Source organism: Phaenicophaeus curvirostris, chromosome Z (genome assembly GCF_032191515.1).
Source record: "Phaenicophaeus curvirostris isolate KB17595 chromosome Z, BPBGC_Pcur_1.0, whole genome shotgun sequence".
NCBI lineage: Eukaryota > Metazoa > Chordata > Aves > Cuculiformes > Cuculidae > Phaenicophaeus > Phaenicophaeus curvirostris.
Window position 1 is genome coordinate 1,552,964 of NC_091431.1, and position 24,573 is coordinate 1,577,536.

The following is a 24,573-nucleotide window of genomic DNA, read 5'->3' on the forward strand; positions in this document are numbered from 1 at the left end:
TTGCACATTAGTGCTTACCATTAAAAAAGAGTATTTTTGTCAGCTAGGTTACAGATTCTCTTCTGTTATTCATCCACACATAAATACACACCATTGCTTGGTAATTACTGGGAAATGGTAAATTATTAATTGCCACTCCATCTGCAGTACTAGCTATTATATATGGAGATTATTTTTCCTGGTTTGCTCATTTTTAGTCATCCATGTAATCATCTCATTCGTGTGCAGTTCACACTGTTATGTTTCTTCTGGAAGATGAAAAAAATCTTTCAGTCAAAATTGTTTTGAATAAGAATAAAGACATAAGGCAGTAAGGCTTTAAGCTCTCCACTGCTTATATCCAGTTTTCCCTAATGTATATAGGGAATCTGGCTTCCACAGTCCAACTCACTACTTTCCAAAAGAAAAGGCTTTACATAAAAGTTAAGTCCATCTAATGCATAATACCTAAAGAAAAACCAGAGTGTTCATTTTACATAAATGCACTACAAAAGGAAAGAGAACAGAAAAGGTTTTTTTTCGTTGTTCCACAGTAAGGTGCCTACAGGTTTTTGCTTTAGAAGATAACATGTCAGACACCAGTTAGCAGAAGTGGAAAATTTGCTGAAAAATAGCTTTGTTATATGCTGGTTTAGTCCTTGGAAAGCAAAAAGGTTTTGCCTGTATTGAGAGTACATCCTTCAGAAAAGTAAATTTCCCATTCTGCAACTGGAAAAATCCTGTCTTACCTGCATGAAGTTATTTAACATGTAATCTGTATTACAATGTGTTGTATTATATCATATTGTAGTACAGGTTAATATAGAACATGGTATATGTTATTATAGAACAATATTTTTAACCTGTTGCCATTTAGGTTGAATAACTTTGTTGTTCCTGACGAAGCCATACCTTGGGTTAAGATTTTGAGAACAGGGAGTATGTATTATGTCTCCTTTTTCCTTACTTCATTTATTTTATAGGTAAGTAGCTAATGCTCATTTCTGTTGTTCAAGCTTATTTTTCAGAAATACAAGGTTTAGGTAATAAAAAGAGAAAAATATTAAGTTCAGCTCATTGCTACACAGTTCTAGGAAACTCAACCTACTGTACACATCACATCATTGAATAAGCAGTTCTGAGAAACTAAATAATGTACTTTAGATGATTAATTCAGTAAAAAATAAGAAAAAATTGACACACATTTAGCTTTGAACAACAGGAACTTCTGTGAAATGAAACCTGCACATCTTCTTCTACCAGCCCATCCATGTACTTTTTGTTCTCTTCCTGTCTTCTCCATGGCTTTAAGCAAGCCGAGAGGATATTTGTATGTGTAGTGTGCACATAAATTTAGAGTGGCAAAACAAAGAATAGGAATGAAATGTATTGCTGTGTAAGGATATATTTAATGCCTAAAGCAAAGACGCGGCCCTGCAAAAAGGGCTAAGAGGAGGCACAGAGGTAAATGTTGGGCTATCCTGAGATTATAGTCCTCCTCTTTAGAAACCAACCCTGTGTTATATACAGCCTGTTAAAGAAATCTGGAGACATGCCTTTGATGGAGCTGTACACCGGGGAAGGCAGGGCTTCTGCGTAGATGGATGGTCCATGAGGCTTGTGCTGGGAATCTTTGAAAGTCTTCTCCTTTGCATTTTAGGAAGTTGTTTTCAGGAAGCATACGCTGCAATCCCATCATCACTGTTGTGACAGTTATTCAGTTTGGGGGAGGCAGGTTGAGCTTGCTCTATGTTGTTGTGCAAATAGTTAAGGAAAAACTGGCTATATGCACCAAAAATGAAGAGAAGCAGGCTAAGTTAAAAGTTCAGAAACCACAGTGTTTTCTCTAACGCTGGCACTTCAGGTTGGAATAAAAGAGGAACAGTGTATGACTTTAAATGTAGCATGCTGGGTTTATTCCTCTGCCCTCAAGCAGAGTTCTCTGTAGCCCCTCAGGAGAGGCAAATGTAACTGAGATCTGTAAGAGAGAGGATTTATTACCAAGAACTCTGTCATCAGCAGATACTCACTTGACAAAAATTGGTTACACTAATGTGTTTGAAGATAAAATGCATCTTCCTTGGCTGACGTGGTCTCCTTTTGTCTTATGCCTTTCAAGAGAAAGACTGTTAGAGAGGAATGAGAAGGCAAAGGCAGAAATTAACACAGCAACTGTATAAGCGACTGTATAATGGTACAACCTACAAGTGGGTTCTGGTCACGGAAGCTGCTTTAAGAAATCTTGAAGCCAAGCGTTACTGTATAATCTCCATGAGATACGCTGCCTTGTCAGAGCATCTTTTAAGGCTAGAACTAAGGCTCGGTACAGCTTTCTAAGCTGAATGTTTTGACAGTTGATGGCTGTGGGACTAGTGTGTACAGGTGAGGATCATCCCGAATTTTTGCCAAGCTAAAATTGCGGTCTGCTCAAGGCACTTTAGAAGGGCTTTCTTAAGGGGAAAAAAAACAACAACAACCAAACAAACACACAAATCCCCAGCTCTCTTCCTGATAATCTGTTTTCCTACAAATCTAAAATAAAAAGACCCCACTTTCTTTGTTATTCCTCTTCCTTCATTTTAAGGAGCCTTCAGATACTACTGTTTGTTTCCAACAAGCTATTCCATTATACTTTGCATGTATTGAATACGTAGGTGTTTAAAACTCCAACTGGGCAAGTTTTCAGTTGATGTAGTTGGATCCGTCTGGAACCATTTCCATAAGTAATAAGAAATAGCATAAATAAGATTATTTGTTCTGTATTTCAGTCCTATGATATGCAAGTCACTTTCACTTAGAGTTTTTTGAGAGAATTCTGATTTCAAGTTTATTTTAGAATTGCAAAGATTACATGATATACTAACTTGTAGGAACTTCTAAGCAGTACTCAGAAATATCAGCCTACAGAAATTTAGATTTTTATCTGCAAGATATTATGCATAACACTTAAAGGTTTTAGCTCTTTATAAACTGATAAAAGAATAATGCTACCAGAAGAAATAGCATGATAATAAATGTAGGTTTCTGCACTGAGTGGTGAATAGTAGACATAGGATTTGAAAGTAAAAATAAGAGAAAGTGTAAAGTCAAAAGAACTCTGTGACCTGACGTTCAAGAATTTGTGGGAAAAGTCCTAATTCCAGCAGATGAAAGCCATGATTTCTATAAATGAGAAGCTAAAAATCTGTTAATCAGAACCCCAGGAAAGTTACTCATTTCACCTTTGTAACTAATTTCAGTTATTCTTGTTGTGCCATTACTGTGTTAAAAATGCACCACCACAGTTAGCATGTTAGCATTTCCATATTTTATGGATGAGGAGAACGTTAGGTATGGAGGCTAGCATCTAGATCTGTAAATTATTTGTATCCAGGTAATTAGTATGGCAGTTCATAATATATCAGTAACTACCTCCTGCATGTTCTGCTTCACAGGAGAAATCTGCCTTCTCTTCTCCAAGCCAAACAGACCTGGATCTCTCAGTCTTTCCCTGTAGGAGATAACCTCCCATTCCTACATCATTCCTACATCATGGCTTTTCATTGGAGCTCTCCAGCATGTCCTTGTCTCTTGTACTGGGGAGCCCAGAGCTGCATGCAGTAAACCAGGTGTAGCCTTGCCTGTGCAGAACAGAGCGGAAGGATCACCTGCCCTGGTCTGCTGGCAATACTTCTAGTGCAGCCCAGAGTACTGTTGGCCTCTGCTACGTGGCCATGTTGCTGTGTTGTGTTCTGCTTGGTGTCAACTAAGATGCCCTTAAGCTTAAGCAAAGCTGCTTTCCAACTGGGCAGCCCCAGAATGCACTAGTGCCTGGGGTTGTTCTCATGCCCAGGTGCAAGACTTTGCTCTTCCCCCTGTTGGAATAATGAGGTTCCTGTCAGCCCATTTCTCCAGCCTGTCCACGTGCCTCAGTACTCATGGGTGCATCCCGTCAGGGCCCATGGACTTAGGTACGTTCAGTTTGCTTTGATCTTCCCTGACCTTCCACCAAGGGTACATCTTGCTTGCTCCGGCCTATCCCCCTCAGCTCTGGAGCCTGAGATTCCTGAAGGCCAGTCTCGCCAGTGATTGAGGTGAAGAAGGCATTCCAAACCTCAGCCTTTTCCATGTCTTGTGCCACCTGATCGTCGTTTCATTCAGCAGCAAGCCCTAGCCTCCCTTTTGTCTCCTGACTACTTAGAGAAGCCCTCCTTGTTGCCTTTGACCCTTCCTCATAGAGTCATAGAATCAAAGAATAGTTCGCGTTGGAAGGGACCTTAAAGATCATCTAGGTATAATTCCCCCTGCCATGGGCAGGTCTGTTTCTGTGCGATTTGTCTAATCTGCATGTGAATTCAGTGGCTATAAAAGGAGATGTAGACGAGTCTTCTGAAATTAAAAAGTTTACAGGTTCTGATTCAAGTTCACATAGCTTACAATTGCCTCCTTTCAGCAATTGTTCGGTTTCCTCCTAAATTGTTTGAAGTGTCCTTCTCTGCTTTCCTTTGTCTACTGGTTTTCTGTGTTATCCACATAAAATTTCAAGCAGCTTAGGGGCATGGAGTCATTTATATGGTTCCTGTTAGTATAGAGTTACAAGTACTATATACCATCAAGCAACAGTGAAGTGACTTCAGGATACCTCGGTGTCAGTATTCGGGGCTGACCTACCTGAAGCATTATCTAGCATCAGAAGATAACTAGTCTCCAAGTAGAGGTGTCATTTAAACAGCAGGTCCAGAGGTTCAGGGTGGTTCATCAGAGAAAACATGCGAGATTCAATCTGCACCTGATGTTGCCCCGATATCATTCCACCTGAAAACTTTTGAACAAAATAGTCTCATTTGATCATCAGACTCAGAACTAGGCCTTTCCCAATCTTCATCTATGCTATTGCTAACAAAATTGAGTGGTAAAGCATATAGTTGATTCTTGTGGATTAACTTCAGCAAACAGCTCGAGCCCACACAGCTGCTCGTCCACTGCCCCCAGTGGGACGGGGGAGAGAATTGGAAGGGAAAATAAAATGACCAACCTTGTGGGCCGAGATAAAGAAAAACTGTATAGGTAAACAGAGACAAACACATATATGTAAAAGTGCAAGTGAAGGAAAATACGGAATTCATTCACCTCTTCCCATTGACAGGCGGGCATTCAGCCATAGAATCATACACTCCGTCTCCAGGAAAGCAGGGCTCCTTCATGCATAGTGGCTACTTGGGAAGACAAACACCATCACTCCGAATATCACTCCTTTTCCCCCCAGCTTTTATTGCTGAGCACCCTGTTACATGGCATGGGATATCCTTGTGGTCACTTGGGGACAACTCTCCCTGCTGTGTCCCCTCCCAGATTCTTGTGCATCCCAGCCTGGGGCAGTGTGAGGAGCAGAAGAGTCTATGATGCTGCATAAGCATTGCTCAACCATATCTAAAAGACCCCGATGTTATCAACAATGTTTTTCATCACCTTTCATTAACCTGCTTTAGCACGGAGAGGGGGCTGGATGATCTCCAGATGTCCTTTCTAACCCTAACCATTCAGTAATTATGTGAGTCTGTGATCACAAATCCAAAATATAGGCTAATGTAAGTTCCTGTGAAGAAAATTAACTCTACCTCAGATAATGCTGATCACGTGGAATAATTTGATACCTGTTGTGGAGATTACAATATTAATGGTAGCCCTCATGCATGAAACCTTCTTTGGGTACCAGTGAAGGTTCACATGGGTCTCCAAGTGTGAGGTCATTCAGAGAAGGATGGCTATACTAGCTTACTGTTTCTGTGCAGTATCTGAAGCTGCAGAAAGCATTGCACTTGGCTTATTTAAGCAGACATAATGTATTCTAGATATTTATTATGCTTCTGAGACCTCCTAAGAAATTCAAGTAGCTTTAAAGTAAAATGATGTACAGGATGATAGAAAATGTCCTATCACCTAACAGCTCTCAGTTTCTCAGGCTCTACTATTATGTGGCAATTTATTTATTCAGAGGTATGGTGTCAATATGAAGCCTTTTGCAGAATGCTGGATGTCTTAGAATAAGAGTTGGATTAATAAATTTTCACTGAGAACAAAGAAAATTTTTGAATTTGTAACTATAGGAGAAAAGCAAGATGGGCAAGAAAATGGCAAGTACAATTTTCTGAATAAGCCTATAAATGCAACTATTTTTTACTAATAAAAAAGTGTACTTGCCATTTGATTTATACATTGTTCTTGCATCTTAAATGTGTCCTCCTCCACCCAGCTTTGGGAACAGTAGCAACGGCAGTGAGACACTAAAAATAGTGAATAGCTGAAGCGAATGGTTCATGAATACCTAATAGCCTGAAATTTGTTTGCATAAACTGTTCAACAATTATCAAACATATTTGCAGAAATCTGTGTATGAATGAGTCAGGAACAGAAATAACAACCAAATTAGTCAGATGGTTAGACCATGGCATATAATAAGGCCTTTTCTAATGAACGTAGAACTTGTTTTGAATTCAGACATAACATGTATTATTGCAAATGACCACTGTTGTGCAAGCTTGAAGTGCCTCTGGACCCGTCCTTCACCCCTTGGTGATGCCATGAAGTTAATGTGAGTGAGCAATAAAACCCATTCTCAAAGGCTTATGTGTCTTTGGGGATATTACCTGCATCTGGTCAGCTTTACCATTGAAATTGTATATTACAAGATGCAGGCCCTGTTATCAGATATACCAGGATGTGATTTACTGTGCTGAAGTCTGCATAATCCCAGAAACTGTCTCTCTCCATCCAGTGGTTTGCCCACAAGTATACTCTGCTTTTTGAGAAACCAAAGTCTTAATTCTTTGATGGAACTATTTCTATTTAACAGATTATCAATACTGTTATACGCAGATAGTGCATTTCGCTTTCATTTTTTTAAAAGCATATGCTTGTACAAGTCCAGCTAATGTTTATTTGCAGGCAGCACGTTTGTGTGTACAAGCAGATGTTCAGGCACCTAACAGGACAAAGGCAAGCACATTGATGTAACTTGCAAATGTGTTCAGTCTGTAGCATATGCATTAATTGAAAGATTATAGCTGCAGATTGGAAGTGTGGATGTGTGCACAGAAAATAGTTGTTCTAATAATGAATAGGCTATTCTCTTTGTGTTAATAATACAAGTTTACTTATGGAAGCTCAAAATAAAGATTCTCAGTAACCTACAGAGTGAAAGCTCCCTGCTGCGTTTGTGGAAGATACTGCAGGGCTGTGCCATTATTGCTGTGCTTTATTACATTGTTTGATGTATTCTTCAAGAAACTCATGTTCAGCTTGAATGGAAGTAGAGCCAGAACAGTCTGCCAAGCTTAAACTACAAATAGAAATGATTTTGTACCTTTTTTCTTTTTTAAAAAAGAGATACTATTAGTCCATTAGGAGCACAAAAGTTGCTTCCCTACAAAGAGATCTGCTGACCTTGCTGTGAAGGTCAAACAATGTCTCAGCGAGAAAAGCTCCTAACACACCAGAGGAATTCTTTACTTGAGAAAATCTTATCTTAATTAAAATAAAAAAAGGTCATGCAAAGAATCAGATCATCTGAAAGAGGTTAAAAATGTGCCCTAATTAGAACAAAGAAGTATTCTTTCATTTAGAAGGGTCAGCCTTCTTTAATTCTGCTTTTACCCACTGTCCACTGACTTACTGGTTACTGAGCCGCACCAGAGTGATTCAGAGAGATCGATTGGGTCACATAAAAAGGATCTGTTTTCATTTGCTGTGGGGTTTTTCTTTTGTGTCACGTTCTGTATCCCCCAAGATTCTTTATCATTTATGGAGAATAATGACATCTGTAATTTGCATAGACCAGCTCAGATGCATGATTTCAGTGGTAATACTCAGCTTTATACAAATGGAAAAGCACATTCAGAATTACACATTTAGAATGTTTGAGTCTTGAAGTCTTGGCTGAAAAACTTCCTGAGAAGACATTTCGTGTACGAGCTGCATAGAAACTGTAGTTCCTGCTACCCAGACCCAGGCATTCTGAAATTAAAAAGCAAAATCTGAAACTGGATAGAAAATACATACTTTGAATTTTCTTCTTGTGAAGATTATTTAAATTCAATATTTAAATTAAAGCGCTTTTTTTTTTTTCTTGAAACCTTCCAAGAGAACCTGGGTAACCCAACAGTCTTGTGTGTAGTTGTGACATTTGGGAATAGACCTGTCAGACTACAAGGAAATTGGCAGCTTTGCTTGTGAGCAGTCTATATCTGTATAAGTTTTAATATTTCAGCTTAACTGTAGGAAGACAAAATAATTGCAAAGTAATAAAAGTTAATTACAAATTGACTCTATAAAATACAGGAAGGTTTAGGCAGTAGAGCAGTTACTTTAGCTGAGATGAACATAAAAATTGTCTCTTGGAAGCACTTTTAATAGAGTGTGGTGGCAAGCCAATAGTGATTTGCAGCATGTTCCCTATAAGTGCAGTGAAGAGCCTGACCTGCTGGTTCAATAAAGTATTCATTGGTCAAATTAGAGGTGTTCATGTGAGTCAGTAAGTGGGTTATTAAAATAAGGAGCTGTGCAGAGCTGTGGTGAACAGCCTCCCTGAGGTGGATAGTGCTGTGAAGCTCCTTGAAAGCTGTTTGTGTTGGCTGCTTCACGCCACGTGCCTGGGCACAGCATTGTCACTCAGCCTCCAGGAACGTACGACACCTGCAAAGCAGTTCTGGAACCATATAGATATGGGCTTGAGTAACCACAGGCCATCTATTGACTTTGATTTATTTGGTCTGTGGGCAGAGAGATCTTCATGCCTTGGGTCAGTGGTGATGAACTGATAAATAACCATTCCAGGATTACCTGGTAAATGATTTCTCAAATCCATGCAGATGTATCACAGCAGAATGCTGCTCATCACAACAAGTGCCTCTTAATTGTTCGCAATTTAAAGTTTGCAAACATAAAATACAGCTCAGTGAAATCACGCCAGAGTTGAAATCATCCAACCAGTTGTTTGCATGACCTGGTACATATTTAGTGTGTGTTTTTCACACAGAGAAAAGGAATCTTTTACATAGAAATCAAATTATAGTACTAAAATGTTTGACCAAAAGCATGCTGTAGTCTGTTTAGCATAGATTAAAAGCAAAGAGTAAAGGAATCTTGTAGAAAGATAATTGCTAGACTAGTAGAACTGAGGAACACCTGAAAGACAACATTTAATTGTTTTTTCTCTTCACAAACAGACTGGTTCTGCTGACCTTATTATTCTTGTCTGTGGTATACTCACAAAGGTCTCACTGACACTGCTGTGAGTAATGTTAATTTAATGAAGTCTCAGATAAATTGTTACATATTGCACTGCACATTTAAATTGCTTCCAAAGAGGAAGCAGCAAAAATAAATAGTTTTGCAGCCTCATTTTTGTCAGTTATTACAGCTACACAAATCAGACCACAGTATTTGATCTTGCCAGCATACTAAATTTTCCCAAACATTGGTGGTAGTAGGATATTTTGGTTAAATTATTTCAGTTTTAAAGTTTGTTTCTCTAGCAACATACACTGCAGAGTAAAATGCCTGACTGTCATCCTGTCAAATAATTTCTGTGAGGAATATAAGTACTTGAATTGGTGATACTCCTGCCCTAATTAAAAATAGGCCAAGTTTGACCCTGGTATAAGTTGGTACATTTTGTCAGAAGGAGATGAAACAAGATAAGTGTTAAAATAAATATATGCTTAATGTAGGAGAAGGTAAGAAAAGTGATAAAACAGGCTGTGTGTAATAAAATGCCAGTACTAATATGCTGCTGCTTTTACTCTGGAACAGTTCTTGTCATTTTTACATGTATGCTTTCACTAAAATCTATTCCAATAGTCACTTTCTTGGATGTAACACTCCCAAGTGTTTCTTTGTGGTGTATTTGCTATTGTATCTTGGCATCTTGAATTTTTGGGTACCTTTTCCTCATGACGTCAACTGTGGAAAGTCTGCTGTTTTGTGTCAGGTCAGGAATTGGATCACAGTGAGACTCTTCTATAGTTGTAGGGTAAACATCTGGGAAAGCAAAGACCTGAAACTGAGTCTCAGTATACTTTTTCACTTAATTTTTTGCCACCTGCAATACAAGAGGAGGACTCTCTAGCTTCTTAGTTGTAACCACTCAGTGCCAAAAGGAAATATCTTTAGAGTTTGAACAGCCTCTTCCATGCTTGTTGGCAGGCATGCTTGATGTGCAAACATTTTCAAAATCGCAGAAAACAAACTGTAGATTGTTCAGTTTGTAGTTGTGATTTTGGGTAAGGTAAATTGCTCAATCTAAACAACTATTTTGAGGAAAGGACTGTCTATGCTATATTGTACATTAATTTTTCTGATCCTATGTGAGGTGCAAAGCATATGAAAACAGTCCAGACTTATTACTCTCAGAATCATCAACAACTCCTTGCTGCCCATCAGTGGGCTTTGGAGCCCCTGTCTCTGTGTTCGTGCTCACAGAAGTAACCCAGAATTGTAAAACGGCACTGCTGGCAAAGGGATGTTGAAACCAAGTAAAACCACAGGCTAGTGCTCACAAGATTTTTAGGAAAACAGCACAGGAGACTGTTCTTCAAACGTGCTGCTCTGTATTTATGTAGCAGGCAAAACCAAAGAAACAGTTGCATTCGGAGTAGAAAACAATAAAGTTTATACAGCCTGTGATTGCTACAGAGTTTAAAACATGTTTGATCCCAGAGCAGACCATGTTATTTAGTTATTGACTGTGCTCTTTACCTACAATTCAGTGTTGAAGTAATGGAATAGTTCATTCCTCGTTGCTTTTTGCTTTCTTCTGCTTCTCTGTCTGTTCAAAGTGGTTTTTCTTTCTTTTCATTTTACTTTCTGGCAGAGCCACTAAAGAGGTTAAATGTCAGTAAGTTTCAAGAAATCTCTAGGGCTCTAGTTGTGCACTCATTTACACCGCTGGCAGAGCACTGTGGCATTACTAACCTGGAATCATTCCTGATTGACACAAAGGGAGAATCAAATTCTGCCTATCCTGTAGTTCTGGATGTGACTAATACTTGGATTTTGCTGTTGCTATGAAAAATAAAATACTGAGAAGTACATCTCTTCTTTCAGGTGATAAAAAAAAGGGATCATTTTTTAAGCGCTTCCTCACTAATAATTTGGAGGTAGTTTTATGTCCCTTTTAAAGGTTTATTCACTATAACTTGTTTCTCATAAGATATACAAAAACCAAATCAAACCATGTGTTTGATGAAAAACCTCCATTAAAAGGTCTCACACAACCCGTCCGCAACATGCGGAGACGTTATCTGTGTCATCAGTTTGGAAACAGCTAGTAACTTAACTTGATGATTCTCATTTATTTCTTAAACCCTGAGGTGAAGAGTGCTGTGGAAGAAGTATGTTTATAATTTTCATCAGTAGAGGATTTCTCTAGGGCTTCTGAGCATATTTGCAGACTGGATAGTTTCTTCATAAATGTATTAATTCCCTTAGCAACATAAAAGCATGCATCATCACTTTTTCTTTCTTGCTTGCTTAAGCATGCTGAGTTTCAGGAGAGCTACAGTTGTCTTATCCTGACTGAAATACTCCCTAGATCTGCATTCTTTTTGTGAGAAATGACTGATGTTCCCCCAACAGGACATAGGTTGTGCCTGGGTTGTTTGAGAAAGGAAGGAAAGGGCTAATCCTCTCAGAGGTTTAATCAAATAGCTAGACTTTTGCATGAATACACCATTTCATTAGATATATCTGAAACAAGTTCAAGTTAAACCTTATGCACTGTCTGATGACCTTTGCATCACTATTTTGTTCTAAGCAGTATGCTACACTGCTTCAATTTGCACATCCCATGTGCAGAAAACTTTTTCCACTACAGCTGCTAAACAGAGGAAGCTATTCTGGCATAAACTGAACCAACATAAGTAACAATAGACAAGGGCAGAACTTGAATAAAACCAGGGATTTTAGCACCTTTTTTTCAACAACTTTCTTACATTCTACGCCTTGTGTGACTTTCATGTACATTTGTAATAGTTTTGCTAGATGCGGATGTTTTTCTGTTATATTATGTCTTGTGTTAAAGTGAGATTACTCTTAACAGTATATTTGACTTGTATGCCTCACATCAACTTATTCTAGGAGATCAAGAAATGCTATTAATAGATGTTTTCCTGTGAAGCAGCTAGAAGTTTCTGTGGCAAACATAGAAATATTTTTTTCACTTTTTCCCTCCCCACTTTTAACCAGGTAGACAAGAAAATTGTCCGCACAGAAATTGGAGTTCTTCTTCGCCTTTCACATCCAAACATTGTAAGTTTAGCATTTTTCTTTTGCTCCATGTTTGTTTGTTTGTTTTAAATTTTTTTCCCTGTTCTTGAGAAATGATTCATGGTTCACCTATACAGGTTTGGGAGAGTACTGGATTAAAGCTTTGGTTTCTCCTTATGACCATGTTAGCAACTCATTATGGAAGACTGTTGAATTATACCTACGCTTTACATTAAATTAAATTATTGATGTTCTGGTGGAGTTGAGTGAGAAACTATGCAAAAGGAGTCCTGTAAATGAAAGGGGAAGCTGGTAGTGTCAGTTACTCTGAAAGACTGGCAGACAGGTGTTGACAAGCATGAGTGAAAGCAGCTTTTTCAACTCCTGTGTTACATAGAGATTGCTGAGGTATGATTAGTATGCACATTTCAATAAAGAAAAAGGTAATGCAGAGGAGATAAAGCTAACAAAAAAGGGAGGTGGGAGAGAACATACACAATAATTTGTTCAACTGCAAGATAAATGATGCACCAACTTCAGTACTTCAGTTGGTACCATCCTCTGCTTTATTGACTGTGGTCTGTTTTCTGCTGTCAGCCCTGTAATATGCTCAGCAAGAAGATAAATAAGCAAAATGAATCCTTTTTGTTGTCTTTTACCAGATAAAACTGAAGGAGATATTTGAGACCCCGACAGAAATCAGTCTTGTTCTGGAGTTGGTAACGGGTGGTGAACTGTTTGACAGGTAGGTTACCTGTACACACCTTGCTTGATACCTTCCCCAGGGATGTTACAGTCCAGATTTCCTTTCTGCATGTAATTCCCATGATGTTAATTACTGGAATTAGTTAATCAGCACAGGGTTTATTCACATGAGTAAATATCTTCAGGAATTGGCTTAAATGATAAAGAGATTTTTTTTTTAAAGGATACATGGGTTGAAAATGGAGGAAACTGTTAGTAAATTCTGAAGAGCACACCCTATTGAAGGAAGGAGTTCAGCAGGTGGCAGGGCAGGCAAAAGGTAGAAAAAATTGGTAAAATCGCATTGCCAAGTCATTACAAAATATGGTAGGTGGCAACCAGCCTGCCAGGAGGGTCATGTTAGGTCAGATAAAAATTTGGTAAGCAGAGTAATAAAAAAGAAATTCTCTTTGATATTCACATATTTATACTCTAGTTATGTCATAAAGAATATGTATATGTGTTTATACTCCGGTTTTGTTAGAAAGAATAAAAGACAACTATTGAGTTCTGAAGATATTGCTGAAGATATTGGTTGGCTGGAGGGCCCAGAGAGTGGTGGGAAATGGAGTTAACTCCAGCTGGAGGCCAGTGACAAGTGGTGTCCCCAGGGCTCAGGGCTGGGTCCAGCCCTGTTCAATGTCTTTATCAATGACCTGGATGAGAGCTGGGGGTGTTTAGCCTGGAGAAGTGGAGGCTGAGGGGAGACCTCATTGCTCTCTACAACTACCTGAAAGGAGGTTGTAGAGAGGAGGTTGTTGGCCTCTTCTCCCAAGTGACAGGGGACAGGACGAGAGGGAATGGCCTCAAGCTCCACCAGGGGAGGTTTAGGCTGGACATTAGGAAAAAATCTTTCACAGAAAGGGTGATTGGTCCTTGTCCGAGGCTGCCCAGGGAGGGGGTTGAGTCCCCTTCCCTGGAGGGGTTTAAGGCACGGGTGGACGAGGTGCTAAGGGGCATGGGTTAGTGATTGATAGGAATGGTTGGACTCAATGATCCAATGGGTCTGTTCCAACCTGATGATTCTATGATTCCATGATTCTATAAGGCTGCACATACTTGCAGTGTAGTTGCACATGCATAAACTGAAATAATTCTGTAATGCTGTTGGGGTGAAATTTTACTGGTAGAGTTTTGTGTTTATAATGCAGGAGAAGCTACAAAAAGCATTTGCTACTGGCTTGAGTGGTTCAGTTAGTTCCCTGGCACTGGGGATTTCCAGCTCATGTAAGGACAGGTTGTGTGATCTTCCTTCTTCTGTAACTAAAGCTTAGTGTCTTGGAGGACTGTCGTACAAATACGCACCAAAGGCTCAGTCCAAAATATCTTCGTAAAAGAGAAGTATCCTTTTTTTTTTGTACCAGTCATAGATACAAACATGAGATGAATTGGTTTTGAACAACAACAGCAAAACCAGCTCCTCTTGTAACGTATTTAGTTTGGCAGAAGAAAGGTGCACACTCTCTTAATACTGAGCCAAAGCAATCAGGATAAACATTCTGGAAGTTAATGAAGCACCAGTCCTGAGCTAGAGAGGACCCTGCACAAGTTGCCTTACCTTTCACATAGCCCGTTATATACCCACATGGTTTCAGACAGGGTGGTTTTCTAAAGGGCTTAATACTCTACAGGAGTCATTGCTGGGAAGAGTTTGCAAAGGGCAAACAGAAATATGCTAGTGAAGTGTTGGTTCTTGCATGGCAACCATTAATGTGATAGTAGAACTGAAGATAAAAGATTCCATGGGATGTAGGGTGGGGAAATGCATTACTTAAGGGAACCAAGATTTAATACTACAACATTTCTAATATTCTATAATCTGTACTCAGCAGTGATGATTAGATGTGAACTGATCTTTCACCAAAATTGTATGCTTGATCCAGTATTTTGGCTAGGATGAGCTGTCTGGCACTGCTAGTCACTTAATAGAATTGTGATGGCCCCTTGTGATGTCATAAATGAGCACTAATGCTATGGAAGTCTAAATTCAGCATCCTCCTCTTCTCTATGTACAATAAAACTGGAAATAGTATCTGATCTGTGATTTGGAAAAAAAAAACAAACAATGAAACAAAAACCATTAAAATCTACTTTCAGCTGTTAATCTAGCAGTATGACTATCATTTCACTGTTCAACCTTAAACCAAAAATAATAATTTAATAGAAATATGTAGCCAAGATGTTTTGCACTGGTCACTCCAGTTAAGCATTAGCTGTCCCTGTCCTGTCTTTCAGCTGTCTTTTCAACCATACGATGGTTGCCCTCTGAGTTTTAGTCGAGGGTAGATTTAGCTTTCTGCTTTAGGGCAGACTTACCCTATCATGTTTAATCTTTTCAATCCATACATCTTTTTATCATACATAAAGGAAATGTCCTGACTTACAGAGAGGCCGTGTGCACTCCCTCCCCCAGTTTTGCATGACTCCTGTCCAAGGAGAAGGCAAAACAACTGTGAGAAATCTCCTGTGAGGCAGTGGTGCTGTGTCAGATGCGGAGGGGAAGCTGTGATTCTGTCTTGAGATCCACTCTATAGTTGGTCTTGAGAGAAGACCCTGTAGAGAGAGCATGAGCAAGCCCGATGTGTCCAAGGACCATCCCAAGGGTTTGGAAGACCCTATGTGCTTGGTGCACAGCTATGTGACTTTGTAAGCCACCATCTGAGGAGTCTTATGCCTCATTCAAATTAGCTGTCAGCAAATGATACAACTAGATCTATTATACAAACACATCTGCTCTCCTTACTGTAAACGTCTTCATTGCTGTTGCTGTTAGTACTAATTCTGGTAATATGCCAACATTTTTTATATGAGCTGTTTTATTGCTCTAGATTTCTGCCAATCCAAATGCACATTGTTCTTTTGAGTAGTCCTTGGACTTCAGAGTTCTATGTACGCATTCCCCTTATCATGAAGATCCAATTATTTATTTTTCTAGAATTCTATTAGCTTTGTTGGTGCGCTGCTGTTCCATGCCACTCTAACATAAACGTTCTGGGTAATAATATTATTGACTTCCTTCACCATATTTGATATTTCTGTCAAATCATCCACAATATTGCTAAAATGAGCTTTCATTCTAGCAATTTTTCAGTTGTGTTACTCAAAAGGAGATAAAGTCCAACAAAAGTATCAGTTAGAAATCTGAGTTAATACAGCTGAGATCACAGAATCACAGAATCACCAGGTTGGAAGAGACCCAACGGATCATGGAGTCCAACCATTCCCATCAAACACTAACCCATGTCCCTTAGCACCTCGTCCACCCGTCCCTTAAACCCCTCCAGGGAAGGTGACTCAACCCCCTCCCTGGGCAGCCTCTGCCAGTGCCCAATGACCCTTTCTGTGAAAAATTTTTTCCTAATGTCCAGCCTGAACCTCCCCTGGTGGAGCTTGAGGCCATTCCCTCTCGTCCTGTCCCCTGTCCCTTGGGAGAAGAGCCCAGCTCCCTCCTCTCCACAACCTCCTTTCAGGTAGTTGTAGAGAGCAATGAGGTCTCTCTGTTGTGTTGGTTTTGGTTGTATCTTTAAAAAAGGAATGTGCTTCCCAGAATTCATAAACCACATTGTAGATTATACCGTGACATAAAATATTATACCATCCCAAACACAATAAATATAACTCTACCCTAAATTGGAGAAGCCTATGTAAATTGGAATATTTATTGCCAGTTTGCATGATGTTTTTTGCCAGTAAATGAACAGGAACAAAGATCTTTTGAAGTAAGATAGACCAATAGACAAACTGTCCAAGACAGAGAGAAGACTGCAGTCAGTCTAAATTAAATAGTTCTTTCCAGGTACTGTGTCTCCAGCCTACTGCTGGCACATATGACTTTGGCATTTGCTTGGCCCTTCTCTTCATTTCTGCTTGTTTAAAACAGACATGGGTGGTAGAAGTGCATTCAAACCAGCAGTGTTTTGATAGAGTCCTGGGGGATGACCCTCTGGTGGGCTCTGATGCCCCAGCAGAGTGTCCCAGTGTCCCAGTGGTGTGCCCAGCAGCAGGTGGCCGTGTTTCTTTCTCATACTGCCACGATACTGAGGGCAGGCTGCGGTCACACAAGTCCTCAGCGTGGTAGGAGCTAAGTGAAAAACAAACCCCCACATTCAGCATAACTGTTCAAATGTGTGGCAGAAAGATCACTCTAATAGTTGAACGCTTGTGGATAGGAGATTTTGGGACTAGGAGCAAAGTGGCAGGCAAAGGTCAATTTTCATCCCTCTCTAGCATTTTTCCTTCTCATCTCGTCTTCTTATGTGGAGCATTGCAGAGCCATAGCTCAGACCACAGACGTGCATCTTTTCCGTAAGAAGTTTGAGTGATGGAAAGACATAATGGAATTTGAATTTATTAGGCTTGTGGATTACATCGTATTGTGCATACAGAATAAAGTATCACAGAATCACAGAATCACAGAATAACCAGGTTGGAAGAGACCCACCGGATCACCGAGTCCAACCGTTCCTACCAAACACTAAACCATATCCCTCAGCACCTCGTCCACCCGTGCCTTAAACACCTCCAGGGAAGGTGACTCAACCCCCTCCCTGGGCAGCCTGTTCCAGTGCCCAATGACCCTTTCTGTAAAGAATTTTTTCCTAACGTCTAGCCTAAACCTCCCCTGGTGGAGCTTGAGGCCATTCCCTCTTGTCCTGTCCCCTGTCACTTGGGAGAAGAGGCCAGCACCCTCCTCTCTACAACCTCCTTTCAGGTAGTTGTAGAGAGCAATGAGGTCTCCCCTCAGCCTCCTTTTCTCCAGGCTAAACACCCCCAGATCTCTCAGCCGCTCCTCATAAGGCCTGTTCTCCAGCCCTTTCACCAGCTTTGTTGCTCGAAGTAATAACGTGGATACCTTTAACAGGCAGATTTATAATCAGAAGAAGCATTGATGGTATTAATCCTCCAGGTGATTTCAGATAGATAGAACTGAATTTGAGCTCAAGTAAATGGAATCGAACTTTTTAATATGAATTAAAGATTGCAGTGGAATAAAGAGTTTAAATGCAGTGAGCGTAAGGGAATGTAGAATTAATGAACACCATAAAAACTGATGTAGGTTTCCTGGAAAATAGACTTATCCCATTTATACAGGCAATTTTTTATTAAACTAATTACTTTGTAAGCATGATTTTATTAGTAATCAGTAAACCTTAGACTGTTCAGTGAGTAGCTAGTGGCCTCACTCTTTTGTGTTAACTCCTTTGATTATTGCCTCTTTGATTGACATTTATAATAGAATTGATTCTTCTTAAACTTTGTTCATTTATGTTTTTCTCTTGCCTCTTCCTTTTGCCCTCTGCCCCTTCATTGTTCTTTACCTACATGTAATTTCTGGGTACTGTTAACCTTCACTTCCTTTTCTATAGCACAGTGTATTTCATCAGATTCATAGTCACGTTGTAGATAAACCTCTTTATTGTTACATGCAGTAATATGTCTTGCAGCACAGTGAAGTCTGATATCTGTCTTTTATATGATAACTTTCTTGAAGTTGCACTTTTCCATTCAGGTTTTATTCATATCTGTTGCCTTTCAGCTGAATCACCAATATATCACTTTTCTCAGTATTAATTTCAGCAAAAAGTATCAACTCTACTTTAACTTCATTTTAGTCAGAATACCTGCAGATTGATAAGAATAGTTTTCATTTAAGTTTATTTTCAGCTCCAAATGATAATGTGAATCTCTACAGTCTCCTTGTCTGTGCTCTGGCATCTTTACCACAAACTCATCTGTTTCTTCATGTTATTATTAAGTGCACCAAACATTGTCCTAAAATACTGCTTACAGCTGACAGTCTCTTGACTCCCTTCCATTTCAGTTTTCATAGAATTTCCTCTTAAATATAGATTCAAGCTGATATTCTCTTCTTTTATTTAACAAAAATATTAATTACTTCTTCTAAAGAACTTACTTTTTTAAGAGATGCAGGAGTGATCACCTCTTCTGGATGAAATTTCCTGAAGCCTTCTCAGGCTTCAGGCATACCTTTTTATTTCTGCTTAAAGAAATTAGAATTGCTAAGTGACATCAAAAAGAATTAAGGAGTTAATCAGTCACCAAAGTGGGGATCTTTTGTGAACTAGTGGCAGAGTAGCATCTTTTGGTTGGGTTTGAACTCTGGTCATGTGGTGACAGTCTATCTTCTGAACAGGAGTCAGAGCAGTTCTTTGGGCTCTCTGTTTCACTTGAGCAAATTACAATCTTCTCCTCACTCATGAGTAGCTAAAAAAAAGAGGTCTGATTTGACTACACCAACTACGCCTTATTGTCACACAGAAATTAAGTCTGGCTAACATGCTTCTTGGTGTCATAACAGCTCATTTAGTGTCTCTTGGTGGCAGCTGCAGTAATGATAAAAACTAGTAATTCAACAATAAGGAAGTGTGCATTAATGTTTATTTGTAGACTTTGGAATATGATTTGGTATTCCCTTCCTGTTCAGAGTTGAAATACTGCTTTTACGCTTTTCTGTGGTCAGTGCCTTATTTTCTGTCACTGGATAGAATTACTCTAAGTAATTCCGTATCTTCCAACAACAATATTGTCTTCAGAATGAGAGGTACAAATGATTTTTTGTAAATGTTTGTGCATAGGCTACTATGATGTGGTCAGTTTATGCACTTAGAATTAGGTGAGACGTCAGGTGCCAGAGGGAACACACTTGTAGGTTTATAAATGACTAAACTATGCAAGCAATGATGATGGTGACACTGTAATGCTGGCTGGCGTTCTTCCACTCTTTAAATGTGACTGATGTGTCACTAAAGCTTGCCTGTTTCTTAACTCCACTGAGGAAGGCTTTTCACTTAGAGCATTTTAATTTAAAATGGCCTCCTGCCTTTTATTATTATGCTCCAGATAACTTTGCAGGAGTTGTTAGCAAGAGTATGTCCGAGCTGTGCTAGCCCACTCTGGGAACTACAGTAGTAGTAGTAGTACTCTGGAGGTAGGACATACCAATGCCTATGAAGCTCTTAAGTTTGTTAGGTATTGTTGAAGGTGAGACATCTTGTGATTAGAGCATCTCTGACATGTATTCTTGATTTTCTGCCACTGCCTCACCGCTGTAATGTAGACGTATATAGTCTGGATGCCAGACAAACTAGAAGAGATACATTTGTTAAATTAAATAGGAAACTCACCGAGCCTCGGCTGATTTCCTCGAATTTGGCTTTCAATTTGAGGTGCAGAGAGGTTTTAACAGCTCTGAGGAGGTGACAAGTTGAAGTAGATATACTTACTGCCTCTGTAGCTGTAGCTTATGTATATGTATACAGGAAGTCTCTGACCCAAGAGCTAATCATGTGTATTCTGTGCCTTGATTCAAGACCTTTCCTGAAATTAATAAATCACTTAGGATATGAATGATTTGTACATTTTTTTCTCTCATTGATTTTTCTATGTACATTATGACAAAAGGAAAAGGGATGCAAAAATGGGTTAGGAATAAGTACAGTTATGCTAAATATCCAGGACACCAAAATGCTTGTTGTAAGTGATAATTAAGTTCATATTTTGTTGAAATCCTGAAAAGTAAATAATAGTTTAGGTAATGCACTTCTCAGTTCAGTGTTGAATGTTAGCTGCTGGTGTGAGGCATCTATCACCCATCCATGCAATATAAGACGTGTGAAGGCCACCAAAAGAGGACTGGAACAGGTGAACCTGAAATAATCCTGAACTGAATAATGGTACTGTGAATATTCTTGTGAATTGTGACATAGAGGGATATAAGCACAATGTGTGTTATGCATAAGTGCCCAGTTTCAGATTTTGATGCTCATTTGATGCACTATTATTGGCAAGTAAGCAGTGTGCCAGAGTGAGCTCTGTGGAAATGTGTTAAAAACACTGTGACTGTGCTGGTTTGGCATGGAGGGCTGAATTGGGGAAGTTGTTCACTGGAGCTCAGGGAGTATCTTTCATCCTTGAGGATCAAGGATTTGAGGGTTTGTTTCCTAAACAGCTGTATACTTTTCTTACGTAGGCTATTCAAGTGGCTCTCCAGACTGGTAATTAGAATCAGCTTCAATATAAGGAAAACTGACTTTCTGCATATTTGGCCAAAGTCTGTTTGCCTTGTCCCCAGCAGCTAGAGAGGTGATGGCTTCCTTCTTTATTGCAAACTCAGGCAGTGGAGGTCTGTATACTACGGCAGGGGACTGTATATTCGCAGTCCGTGCAATCTTTCATTTCTGGTCATGTTTTTCTATGTCTCAGTTACTGTCAGTTGAACATCGACGCAGTCCTACATCTTTCTTAGAACATGGTGCCCTTATGTAGGAAAAGAAATCCAGTGTAAGCCTCACCGGTTCTTGGCAGGATGGCTCCATCAAGAGCAGCCCTCAGTGGTACTCTTCCCCCTCCTATGCTGTTAAATCCTGAAATAATTCTGTTTGTCACATTGTCTTACACAGTCACACAGAAACTTAAAAGAGAAGCTTGACCTGCTAGTTCATAAGCACTGTGGTTTTACAACCTCTAGAAACAAATGCTATTATTTTTAAAAATGCCTACTGAGATTAAGCTCCTGCAAGACGAATGTGTCTTTTTGAACACTGAACTGTTTTTACTAGTTTCAGTGCAGATACCTGGGTCGTTGCTACCTTTGAAGATGTGGCCATTTATTTAGTCTCACCTAGGATTTTAGTGTATAATTCCTGATTTTCTTACAAAATCTTTTGTAGTCTTGTGAGTGCTTGAAGTGCTGGCTAGGAAGTAGGAAGGAGGTTAAAGAGGGGGAAACAGACCCTTATATGAGATATAACAAATATGGAATCTTTCCCTAATTCCTCCTGCATGCACCTTTATCAGAAACTGCTTTTTACATAATAATGATGGAGGGAGAATGTTTTTACTGAATGACTGCAGTGCAGCATTTCGTTTCTAAACAAGGTACTGAAGAAAATCATCTGGTTTGACTGGGAATAAGATTCAGACGCAGTTCTGTTCTTCCCTTTATCCTTCTTCAGATAATGGGCAGGCAGCTTCAGTCATTAGCGACAGTAACAAGTAGTCTGCCCTGAATTAAGAAAATCTTTCTAAAATAAGGGAGGATCAACAAACTCAATCAGAGCTATATTTTTTGTATTTATTACTCTTCAGTGTTATGGTATAGAAAATATACACATATTATATAAAAAGTAAGGCAAACCTTAATTTTTAACTAAATAAATGCATTAAAAACAACAAGGAATTGGAACCATCTTGGTACAGGTGGGAGACAATACACCCATGAATCAGTTATTGAGTAAGTGTTTCTTGTGGAAACCTTTTTGCTTTTGAATAGAATGATGTCATTTTCTTTTCATGTTTCTGATTTATTTGTAGTCTTACTTCACCTTATAGAAATATTCTCATTTTTTTCATGAAATGTAAGAATATACATAAGAATTTAAGTGAATATGTACAGAAAAAAATCTCCATGACTACCAAAGGATTTTAGATAAATTAACATTTATCATATGCAGCCAAATATTTTATAAAAATATTAGCACATACTTGCTAATATTAATATGGAACAGATATTGTATTTATATAGGCTAGTGTCTGCCCTGAGACTATACATAATGTAACAGGATGCAACCCACAGGTGAGATGTGGTACTAGATTTTTGGATAAAAGCCAACTAGAGGTAGAATAAAAATGACCCTAAAACCAGTGATGGCTTTATCTGAGTTTACAATATTTATAAAGAATGATCTACAAAGAAATAAAGACATAGTATGAAGAAATAAAGATGGACAAGTAATGTCAGGAACTGATAAAGTAATAAAAATATTACTGATTTAGATGGCTACATATATTTATCAGGCCTTTTGCAAGCTACACTACTTGTTTCTGTGTTCACCTGATATTGAAATGCATCTAGCTCCACAGTGTGGAGAAGTAGTATTTATAGTAACAATATTAAATGGTGGCTAAATATTGCAAATTTTACAGTAGCTGTTTGGATTGATTAGCATAAAAACTAAGTGCACTTGCCAGTCCGAGGTGCGGAAAGCTGCTGTTTGCTTCCTCTTCCATGTTGCTTCCTCTACCCGCTGGTTGTCTCCAAAACAAGTTTCAAGATCTGTTACAATGCAAGACATGGAGTGTGACAGTGGCTGCGCTGCCTGAGAAGGACGTACAGCCCTCCTTTACACATTGCCAAGAGGTCTTACTGCTGGTGTAGTAGCCAGTGCTGACCAAGAATTTCAGGTATTGGCACAAAGTGCCATCGGTGACTATGCCAGTCTAGCATCCTCTGGCATTGCATGACTCCTCCGCTTGTTCAAAGTGGGTTGCTGGGTGATTTTGATTCCTTTTTTACCACCTGCTGTGCAAGCTGCTGTTTCTCTTGCTGGATTTAGGAAGATCTGGCCCTCTGTTTTGTTAATTGTTGAAAACTCAGAGCCTAGCTCTTTCCTTCTGTGATGAAATGTTCTTGTGTTTGTTTCTGTAGGAAATTGATCATTTCCACTTGTGGCTGGCATGCTTGTCATTAATCACCAGATACATGTATTTCAGTCAACCGTAAAATTGTGTATTAATGTAATTTAAATACTGCTCTGAAAATTGATTCCCCATCTCTTTCCTCATTGATTTTCAGATCAAGTAGGTTGAGTTTAGCAGGTCTGCATTCTTCCTTTTATTTTTTTCATAGCAGTAATAAAATTTCTGAAGAGCAAGTGTGTCTACTGCCTACCTCCCTTTACTGTACTATCCCCTTGCTTTCAGTGGCTTCATACAGATGTGACGAAATAAAGCATAGTACAAAGAAGAATATCCTGAAAGGAGTCATCGTAGAATCACTTGGTTGGAAAAGACCTTTGGGATCATCAAGTCCAACTGTACCTGTCCACTACTAAACTATAGCCCTGAGCACTTCATCTACCCATCTTTTAAATACCTCCAGGTATGGTGCCTCAACCACCTCCCTGGGCAGCCTTTGCCAGTGCCTCATTACCTTTTTGATGGAGGAATTTTTCCTAATGTCTAATCTGAACCTCCCCTGGAGCAACTTGAGGCCATTTCCTCTTATCCTATCACCTGTCACACTTGGGAGAAGAGACCCACACCCACCTCACTACAACCTCCTTCCAGATACTTGTAGACAGTGATGGGGTCCCCCTCAGCCTCCTTTTCTCTAGACTAAACAACCCTAACTCCCTCAGCTGCTCCTCATAAGACTCGTTCTCCAGCCCCTTCACCAGCTTTGGTGCTTTTCCCTGGACATGCTCCAGGACCTCAGTGTCTTTCTTGTAGTGAGGGGCCCCATACTGAACACAGGATTTGAGATGTGGCCATATCAGTGCCGAGTACAGGGGCACAATCACTTCCCTGGACCTGCTGGTCACACCGTTTCTGGTATAGGCCAAGATGCTGTTGGCTTCCTTGGCCACCTGGGCACACTGTGGACTTGGCACTTGTCCTTATTGGACATCATGCATTTGGCCTCAGGCCACTGATCCAGCCTGTTCAGATCCCTCTGTAGAGCCTGCCTACACTCCAGCAGATCAACACATCCCAAATTATACTGCAGGCTGCAGAAATATGGTAAACGTTGGTACTGCATTTCTGCTTCTGCTCATATAGCCTCTCATAGAATCATAGGACCATGGA

The 24,573-nt window shown here is 39.5% G+C and overlaps 1 protein-coding gene across 1 annotated transcript in view; it reads left to right on the plus strand.

Moving 5' to 3' along the window:
• The window catches only part of CAMK4 (calcium/calmodulin dependent protein kinase IV), a 168,870-nt gene that overhangs the window by 81,649 nt on the left and 62,648 nt on the right, over window positions 1-24,573 (plus strand). Inside the window, exons 3-4 of the mRNA XM_069880486.1 lie at window positions 12,202-12,264; window positions 12,885-12,967. Of these exons, the coding sequence (XP_069736587.1) occupies window positions 12,202-12,264; window positions 12,885-12,967 (146 nt within the window). The remainder of the gene's footprint in view (window positions 1-12,201; window positions 12,265-12,884; window positions 12,968-24,573) is intronic.